This window comes from Pinus tabuliformis, chromosome 2_1 (genome assembly GCF_031772625.1).
Source record: "Pinus tabuliformis cultivar Carrire ecotype Pingquan chromosome 2_1, CPIR1, whole genome shotgun sequence".
Taxonomy (NCBI): Eukaryota; Viridiplantae; Streptophyta; class Pinopsida; order Pinales; family Pinaceae; genus Pinus; species Pinus tabuliformis.
This window is the reverse complement of record NC_142299.1, coordinates 960,376,107-960,386,694: the sequence shown is the minus strand read 5'-3', so window position 1 is coordinate 960,386,694 and position 10,588 is coordinate 960,376,107. Positions and strand designations below refer to the sequence as shown.

Genomic DNA, 10,588 nt, shown 5'->3' with positions numbered 1-10,588 from the left:
TTAAATATAGAACACAACGTTTTATAGGAGAATTATGCACGAGCAAAGGCCTTGGCTCCTCAGACCCAATACGGTCAAAAAGAACTATAGAACAACTCAGGTACTCAAACTCGAATTACACGCAAATAAATTAACCCTCTAGAGGAACACAACCTGCTCCAGTTTAACTCCAAATTACTGTCATTTTTCCCTGATAGTATGTGAACTCAGAAAGGAAAATAGAGTATCTCCTCTTAACCATCAGTATAGCGTAGAGCTCCAAAACGCGAAACCCGTGATACTCCACTTAAATGGATAGCCCAGCATCAAATATATGAAACACAAGTGGCTAAGCACTGTGAGAAGTCCGGCCTGAGAAAGAGAACAACCAACAGAGTTGAATCACATAAAACCACATGTAAGGCCACAAAAACAAGAAACCGTCATGAGGAGAGGGGGCCGAGGGATAGCGCAAGCTTGGCGTTGTAGATAATGCTACAAATGCATGCAAAACAACAGGGAAAAAAACCATCACAGAGGGATTACCCTTATAAGAACAGAAAATTAACTCCTAGTGAACAAAGCAGGAAATCTTCCAACGTGCAATCTCAAGAAGCCAGTAAAGAGGACAAATCGTTGCTGGTAGTCTGGCGAATAACCACCCCTCACCAACGATTACGTAACCATCAGCAAACCAGTTATCAAATCAACAATCCTTCATACCCCTCTAAGGAGGAGTGCACTAGCTCTAATCATCTCAGCCATAAGACATAGGTGGCGAAAACAAGGCATATAGTGGAAACTTGAAATGTGGTTGGTGAAGCCGTTGGCAGAGCCAATATAGGTGCAGTAAACCAGAAAAACAAACCCAGAAAAAATGCCCCACAAAAATAAGTAAGAGGAAGCAAAAACCCTTTCCACAAACCCTAAAAGCACATGCAGCTCGGGTAACAGGGCCGGTAGAAGGGAGCACAGAGGTTGAGATTTCAACCTCCAACCCCAACTCTGCCCTGCAAATAAACTGAGGTATACATGGCAGAAAATAAAAAAATGTACACATAGGAAATTTTCTGGAATCGCTGAGAACATTTCCAAGGACGTCGTTACTAAACAAGTTATCAGGAAAACATTGAAGATTATGTCAGCGGCATTAAGCCGAGAGAGGTATACCTGAGAGATATAGGCGAGGGTTGTGGAGGGTTTACCCAGCTTCCAGCAGTGATAGCCCACTCATTACCATCAACCTGTCTTGACCATAAGAATGTTTGAATTTTTTTTTTTTTTTAAATGGGAAAATGGATCAACACTATCAAAAACTCTTAAAACACTCAAAAACTCTATAACACAAATTGCCCAAAATTTCTGCCAAAATTTTACCAAAATTATGCTAAAATTTTTACTATTTTCCCCTCTTAAACTAAGCTTCTAAGTGTAGTTGCTCCACATTACAAATATTCAGTTGATTTGGTTCTGGGATTAGGCTGTTGCTTTAGCTGCCATGTCTTTAACGAAGGTGTTTAAATTATCAAACGATGAGCCTCCAGGGAGGACTGCTCTCCTTGCACACTCCTTAAGTCTCTGAGCGTTCTCTCTCAACCGCTTTCCTTGGGTAGTTGTCATCATTCTCTTCACAATATCCTCCACCTCTTCTTTTGCCACAACTTTTTCGGCATCCACGTCCACCCATTCAAAATTCAGGCCGACCTCCCACACATCCTGGGCGAATCTACAGTTGAGATACTGATCGCCAAAATAAGGGAGACCCACCACAGGAACTCCCATGCTCATGGCCTCCAAAGTAGAGTTCCATCCGTCGTGAGTGAGGAATAATCCAACGGATGTGTGGGCAAGCACTTTAACCTGAGGCGCCCACCTTACAAGCAGCGCCCGATCTTGGGTTCGTTCTTCAAACCCATCCGGCAAGAAAGCAGGCTTCCCAACTTCAATATCCGATCGGAGAACCCACAAGAATGGCTGCCCGCTACCTTCGAGCCCTAGCGCCAGCTGCTGCAGTTGCTCCTGAGACTTGACAGCTATACTGCCAAAAGAAACGTATATGACAGATGCTGGCTGTTGCATATCCAGCCATGCCAAACAGCTCTCGTCCTCGACCAAAAGATTGGTGGTGGAATCCCATCCCTGTAGGAAATTAGGAAGGAAAAGAGGTCCTATCGCCAAGGCTGGACATCCATTCAAAGAGAGGGCCGTTATGGCGTCGCTCCCTTCCAGCTCCTCAAAGGTGTTCACTAGCACGTAGTCCCTTTTCTGTTGGGGATTTTTCTGGTAAAATCCCAAAAAACACACAAATAAAACTCAACACAGAGGCAATGCTCTGTTTCTCTCTCCACAGGATCTTTAACACAGGGAAGCTTCAATTAATTTCTGAGAACAGATATTTTTCACACTCATAATAAACTTGTATTAATTCATAAAAAGGCCTGATACAATTTTCTTCCTTTTTCACTCAGAGGGATTTACCAAAAAAAATACTCTGCCTCTTTTACAAATGATTTTTACACTGCTGTGTAAAATCTTCATACACTTTTACTGCTGTAAAAGAAGCTTTTACATTTACTGCTGTAGAATAAATTTACATGGATTTACTGCTGTAAAAGAAATCCTTCACATTCACCCCTGTGTGAAATTTTCATTACATTGAAGCCCCTGATCATTCACATTACATATTCAATTAAAAAAATACATTTGCGCTAGCACCATACATTTCATTTCAATGCATTTCAATGCATATGCTTTACAATTTTTCTTCGCACTGCTATGCTCTCTTGGTTTTGTTGTTTGCTGCAGCTGAAACTCTCCTTCATCCCCGTGTGCTTTTCCAAGTTACAAAGTCAACACTTCAAAACCAAAACATATCACTTACGATACCTTACCCATACTTCCGTAAGTTTAAAAAACAATAAAATTAAAAACGTTTACCAACTTTTACCTATGACTATGATAATGCATTAAATACATTAAATAAAAAAAACGACGGTAAAAACAAAACTAATGTTCTGGCAGGTTGTATAAGATCTTTGTCATTGACCTGATCAGACGCAATTCTCACACCAACCTCACACAAGCCAAACGACTTTTAACGTCCGGGGAGTTGGTGGTTTCGGAGTTGTACACTGGACGCGTGGCAGCAACGGATTGTGTCGGAGGCCCTCTCACGAAAACAACCTTTTGCGAATGGTGGTGCGGGGAAGTCTGGGTGGTTTTGCCAAACCACGCTGCAGTAAATGCGGTTGAAATTAATATTTCAACACTCCCCTTTAATTTCAACTGCTGGGCATTCGGTCATACCCAGACACTTCCTCAAAAATTCAAAGCTTTTCTGATCCAATGGCTTTGTTAAGATGTCTGCTACCTGTTCTTGAGTCCTACAATGTTCTAAGACAATTTCTCCATTGTTCACCAATTCTCTGATGTAGTGAAACCTTGTATCAATGTGTTTCGTTCTCTTATGAAACACTGAATTCTTTGACAATGCAATCGCTGAGCTATTGTCACAAAAAATCACTGTTGCTTTTGCCTGCTCTTGGCCTAAGCTCCTCAACATCCTTCTCATCCAAACTGCTTGACATGCTATTGCTGTTGCTGCCACATATTCAGCCTCTGTTGTAGACAATGCTACAATGGACTGCTTCTTAGAAGCCCATGAAATGACTCCTGAACCCATATGAAAAACATAACCAGAAGTGCTTTTCCGATCATCTACACTTCCAACCCAATCACTATCAGTGTATCCAATTAAATCTGAACTTTCTGAGACACTATATAATATGCCAAACATTTTGGTACCTTTGACATACCTTAAAATTCTTTTTGTTGCCTGCCAATGTGCCTCCTTTGGCGTCTCCATGAATCTGGAAATTAAACTAACAGCAAACATAATGTCAGGCCTAGTAGCTGTTAAATACATAAGGCTGCGAACAATACTCTTGTACAAACTAGGATCAAAATCCTTGCTCTTGTCCTCTCTGCTGAGCTTTAATCTCATTACTGTGGGAGTGATCGCTGCTTTGCATTCTTGCATGTTAAATCTGCCCAACACTTGATTTACATATCTAGCTTGTGAGATAAAAATTCCTTTTTCATTTTGATCTACTTCTATGCCTAAGAAGTATCTCAAGAAACCCATGTCAGTCATTTCAAATTCCTCTTTCATGACTGATTTAAAATTCTCAATGAGTTGATCATCATTACCTGTGAAAATAACATCATCAACATATAAGACAACAATTAAAATTTTACCATATTTTTCTTTGATGTAGACGGTGGGTTCTCCTTCACACTTGTCAAATCCATTCTCCAGTAGATAGGAATCTATCCTACTGTACCATGCTCTTGGTGCTTGTTTCAGCCCATAAAGAGCTTTCTTTAATCGGCACACTTTGTGCTCTTCACCTTTCTTCTCATAACCTAGAGGTTGTTCAACATAAACCTCTTCCATTAACACTCCATTTAGGAATGCTGACTTCACGTCCATTTGGTAGACTTTCCATTTGTTTTGTGCTGCTATGGACATCACTGCTCTCACGGTTTCCATTCTTGCAACCGGTGCGAAAGTCTCCTCATAGTCTCTCCCATACTGCTGCTTGTATCCTTTGACAACCAGCCTTGCCTTGTGCCTTTCTATCTTGCTTTCAGCATTGCTTTTGGTCTTGTAGACCCATTTCACTCCAATGACTTCTTTGCCTTTTGGTAGCTCAACCAAATCCCATGTTTTGTTTCTCTCTATGGCATTCATCTCCTCATCCATAGCTTATATCCATTTCCTATCTTTAATTGTATCTTCGAAATGAATAGGATCATCAACATGACAATACAAGGCAAATAAGGAATTCATTCCTTCATCATAAATGTCACTTAGATTTCTAAACTTCTTACCTCTTTCATTTGGTGTGCAAGTGCTTGAAGATGCACTTGAATTTCCTCCTTGTGGTGTGCTTGGAGAAGCACTTTCATTTATCCTCAATGGTGTCCCTTGCTGTCCTTGTGTTGGCGCTGCAGTTTGGGGATGCATTTCAACCACCTCCTCATCATCTTCATCATGAGACAAATAGTTTTTTACATTCACTGTTTTCTCTATGCTTTCATCCCAAGCTTCCTCCTCAATGAACTGAACATCTCTGCTGACAAAAAACTTCTTGGTGGATGGGATATACAGCCTGTAGGCTTTGGATTCCTCACTGTATCCAATGAAAAGACATTTCTCCCCTTTGCTGTCCAATTTCCTCCTTAGCTGATCTGGAATGTGTGCATAGGCCACACATCCAAAAACTCTCATGTGGGTGACTCCTTGCTTTCTCCCACTCCATGCTTCTTCCGGCACTTTGTTCATCACTGCTTTTGTAGGACACCTGTTCAAAATATAAACTGCACAATGTACAGCTTCAGCCCAATAATCATTTGGCAAATGCTTTGCCTTCAACATGCTCTTCGCCATATCCATGATGGTCCTGTTCTTCCTTTTAGCAACTCCATTTTGCTGCGGGGTGTACCTAGCTGTAAACTGTTTGTGTATTCCATTTTCTCTACAAAACCGTAGGAATTCCTTGGAGATATACTCACCTCCTCTGTCAGTTCTCAAAACTTTTATATGCAGCCCGCTTTGGTTCTCCACAAATGCCTTGAAATTTCAGAATTTTTCAAACGCTTCACTTTTGTTTTTAAGAAAATATACCGAAGTTTTTCTTGTAAAGTCATCAATAAATGTTAGGAAATATTGGCTGCCTGCTAATGATGGATTTTTCATTGGTCCACATAAGTCTGAGTGGACAATCTCTAAGGGTGCCTTTGCCCTTATGCTTTTACCTGATGGAAAACTTTCTCTATGTTGTTTCCCCAAAATGCAACCTTCACAAAGGCTGTCCGGTTTCTCTATCAATGGTAATCCTCTTACCATTCCTTTTCTACTCAACAAGTTTAGACCTCCAAAATTGAGATGTCCAAATCTCAAGTGCCACAACCAATTTTCATCTTTTGGCACGCTTTGGAAAGCCTCTTGGGTGACTGCTGCAATTTCTCCTTTGTTTTTCAAATCTACTCTTATTCTGAGAGGGAACATCCTGTTCCTTGTCATCTTCACTTCAGCAATGCATCATTTGCTGGGTGCTATATCCATGATGGTGCATACATCATTCACAAAAAAAACATTGTAACCTTTTTGAACAAGCTGTCAAATACTCAAGAGGTTACATCTCATTCCAGGGACATAGTAGACATCTGCTATGGTTTTCCTTTCTTCTTGCTTTGTAAATATTTTTACCTCTCCTTTTCCCATAACAGAAATTTTGCTATCAGTTCCTAGTGTGACTTCTGATTTCACATTTTTATCTAGGGCAAAAAAGAGGGCTAAGTTTCCTGTCATATGGTTGCTGCAACCTGAGTCTAAAAACCATATGTCCTCACTATTTGTTTCAGCCATGTTACAAGCTAACAACACATTATCTTGGCTGATGTTTTCTCTAGTGACATTTGCATTTTGTCTATTACTCATATCATGTTGCTTCTTCCTACATTCACTGGCATAATGCCCATATTTTTTACAATAATAGCATTGGACATTGGATTTTTCATACCTTTGTCCTTGAGCATGATGTTGTCCTCTTTGTTGGTTGCTGCCTTGGCCTTGGTTCTGATTTGGATTGCTGCCTCTTCCTTGAGCATTTGCTGGACTGTTCCTTCCACCTCTATTCTGGCTTCTGCCTCTTCCTCTCTTGTTTCCTCTACCTTGACCTCTTCCTCTTCTAAAAGACATCTGGGTCTTAAAGGCTTGCTCTAGAGATGAGTTTTCATTTCTACTCAACCTCTGCTCATGTGTTATCAGTGATGCATGAAGTTCATCAACTGAAAAGTTTGAGAGATCCTTTGTCTCTTCTATGGCGGTGACAATCACATCAAACTTTGAGGGTAGGACCCTCAACAGTTTCTCCACAATCCTCCTTTCTTCAAGGGTTTCTCCATGAGTCCTTATCTGTGTGACAAGACCAATTACATGTGCGAAAAATGAGTCAATGGTGTCTGACTCCTTCATGCTCAGATTTTCAAAATCTTTCCTCAGCAATTGTAGTTTTGCTGTCTTCACTTTCTCCATGCCTTGATAGGCTGTCTTGAGAGTTTCCCATGCTTCATTGGATGTCTTAGCTGCTGCTATCCTTGGAAACACACTCTGGTCCACTGCTTGATACAACAATACAATGGCTTTTGCATCCTTCTTCCTATTGCTCTTCAGCAGATCTCTCTCTCCCTGAGTTAATGCATTGAACTCATTTTCATCTGCTGGTTCTTCAAACCCAGATTCAACAAGTTCCCATAAATCTTGAGAGATAAATAAAGCTCTCATGGTTATTGACCAGTAGTCATAGTTCTTCCCATTAAACTGTGGGAGCTGGGTATTAAACATACCCATGCTAGTGCTGGTACTAGCCATTCCTTGCATCCTCAACTATGCTTTAAATTCTTAACTGTGTGTTTAAAGCACTGATTGTTTCTTCAACAATAACTCAAAAAAAACTTTGAGGAATACCTGAATCTTTTGCCTGAAACTTCACTCTGCTGGAGAAAATTTACTGCTGCAACAAAAGACTCCTCCCTTCAGCTTCTTGAACACCTTCAAAGAGCCTAAACCTGCTCTGATACCACTGTTGGGGATTTTTCTGGTAAAATCCCAAAAAACACACAAATAAAACTCAACACAGAGGCAATGCTCTGTTTCTCTCTCCACAGGATCTTTAACACAGGGAAGCTTCAATTAATTTATGAGAACAGAGATTTTTCACACTCATAATAAACTTGTATTAATTCATAAAAAGGCCTGATACAATTTTCTTCCTCTTTCACTCAGAGGGATTTACCAAAAAAAAAATACTCTGCCTCTTTTACAAATGATTTTTACACTGCTGTGTAAAATCTTCATACACTTTTACTGCTGTAAAAGAAGCTTTTACATTTACTGCTGTAGAATAAATTTACATGGATTTATTGCTGTAAAAGAAATCCTTCACATTCACCCCTGTGTGAAATTTTCATTACATTGAAGCGCCTGATCATTCACATTACATATTCAATTAAAAAAAATACATTTGCGCTAGCACCATACATTTCATTTCAATGCATTTCAATGCATATGCTTTACAATTTTTGTTCGCACTATTGTGCTCTCCTGGTTTTGTTGTTTGCTGCAGCTGAAACTCTCCTTCATCCCCGTGTGCTTTTCCAAGTTACAAAGTCAACACTTCAAAACTAATGGTTTTGTTGTTTGCTGCAGCTGAAACTCTCCTTCATCCCCGTGTGCTTTTCCAAGTTACAAAGTCAACACTTCAAAACCAAAACATATCACTTACGATACCTTACCCATACTTCCGTAAGTTTAAAAAACAATAAAATTAAAAACGTTTACCAACTTTTACCTATGACTATGACAGTGCATTAAATACATTAAATAAAAAAAACGACGGTAAAAACAAAACTAATGTTCTGGCAGGTTGTATAAGATCTTTGTCCGTTGACCTGATCGGACGCAATTCACACACCAACCTCACACAAGCCAAATGACTTTTAACGTCCAGGGAGTTGGTGGTTTCGGAGTTGTACACTGGACGCGTGGCAGCAATGGATTGTGTCGGAGGCCCTCTCACGAAAACAACCTTTTGCGAATGGTGGTGCGGGGAAGTCTGGGTGGTTTTGCCAAACCACGCTGCAGTAAATGCGGTTGAAATTAATATTTCAACACTTTACTCGCAATCTTTGATTCATACAGGAGAATATTCGTAACAATGTCTGTCGGATCTTGAGCGCGATAGGCGAACAACAGATCAGTTGTCCTCAAAGGAGGGAGATTATCGGGAAGGCAAGTGATCACTTTCCCTGCATTGTTTTCTTCGCTTATTGCACTTACAAATAGGCCCAACGTCGAACACCAACGATATCAGTTATTGCAGATCACGAAACCAAAGCGATAGCCAAAACCAAAATCAAAATAGCCGAAAGGCGGAAGAAAGTAAAACAGTGTGGCAATAGCCAAGTTAAGTGGAGATGGAATTCCGTGCTTACTTTTGACAGGAATATGTCCCTGAGACATGAGGAATTCAGTGTAGAGCTGACAAACCGAAGCGGCAGCACAAAAGGGCCAGAAGACAACCCTCGGCACTTTCATATTCGTGGCAACCTGCTCTGTGCAAGACATGAAGGAATCCGTCACGATGCATGTGATGGGTGGAAATGAATAATTGCCATCATCGCCTGTAGTGCTGCTGCTGCGAAGGAGTTGCTCCAATGCGGGGCTCAATTTTTGCAGTGCAAGCATATATTCGCCGGGGTTGGAGAGGCGGGCATGGTCAGGTGGTAAGCCATCGGGAATACACAAAAAACGAATTTTGGACCTTCGTTGCTCCCACTCGGTATTGCTCCTGGAAGAGATAAGAGAGTTGGTATTTCTTGCGGAAGCTTCAACCATGCATTTATGGATCCTTTCAGTGTTGACGAAAGTGATGAAAAATTCACGTATAGCCAGCAGCTGCGCCAAATTCATGAGAGCGTTAACATGACCTTGGGCAGGAAGAGGCACAATCACTGCGTGCAAAGCACCTTGCAAATTCTTTTTTTTAATATTCATTGTGAATGCCGGTACCTTCTCTTCTTCTTCGTCTACTCAAGTTCGCCTTTATTTTTTACTTTCTTCCAGATGCCTATTCTCTCTCTCCGTTAGATGCAACTTATGTGTTCTCTTGATTCTTCTCCCTTGACCTAACTGAAAAGCAACCCGCTTTCATCTGAACTTCAAACCTACCCTTTTTCTTGTGGGTGACTATCTGTTTGTATTGAGGCAACGTTGTGCTATCGTTTTCAACCGGACTGGCTGGTCAGTCAATGCGGGAACGTATTGCTTTCAGCCGTAGTGGCTACTTTGATTTTCTAGCAGCTTTGAAAACGAGATATATATATATATATATATATAATTTAAATGAGAAGATGTATGTTTTTCATATTTAATATAATATGGAGTTGTTGAGTGATTTTCCTCCGTGAGAATCCTTAGGAGTCATTTTTCTCCATACATCTTTTACTCGAACAAGACATCGATTTGCAAATTTTATTCATCTTTTCATAATTTTATGAAGCATTTTCCGGTGATACTATCACGCACAAAGAGGAAGGCTGCTCCAAGTTTGTTCCAATTTATCTCTGGTTTTATTTTCAAACATCTTGTTTGTAGGCTTCTTTGTTTGCACAAGCACTTTGAACGAATTTTTCATGCAAGATGAAATATTTTGATGAGTATGCGATCTTGATTTCAACATGTTTGTCATCTTCTCTGAAGGATTGTCGAATATCATCCACAAGCATCCATGATAAATCTTCTGAATTCGCAAAACATTTTTTCTCTTATTAGTAGAAAATTTCATATTTTAATTTAAAGTGGATGAGAATTTATTGATTTTTTATTTTTTTATTTGACAAAGTTTATATTCACTTTTTATAAATTTAAAAAATTTAATGAAGGAACACTCACTATTTTCAAAGCATATCTAATTTTAGAAAAAATGCCTTACATCTTAATTCTAAAGGACAAAAAAACCTCTATTCTTAAGGGTTAGTTAAA

At 39.9% G+C, this 10,588-nt stretch overlaps 1 protein-coding gene across 1 annotated transcript; it reads right to left on the bottom strand.

The window, feature by feature from the left end:
• On the bottom strand, positions 1-9,931 carry LOC149203834 ((R)-mandelonitrile beta-glucosyltransferase-like). The gene is made up of 3 exons (XM_089400253.1): positions 9,043-9,931; positions 8,718-8,877; positions 1-2,239 (listed from the first exon to the last, which is right to left on the bottom strand). Exons 1-3 carry the CDS (start codon positions 9,599-9,601, stop codon positions 1,456-1,458), a joined length of 1,503 nt encoding a protein of 500 aa, XP_089256379.1. The 5' UTR covers positions 9,602-9,931; the 3' UTR covers positions 1-1,455.
• Between the last annotated feature and the right edge of the window lie 657 nt (positions 9,932-10,588).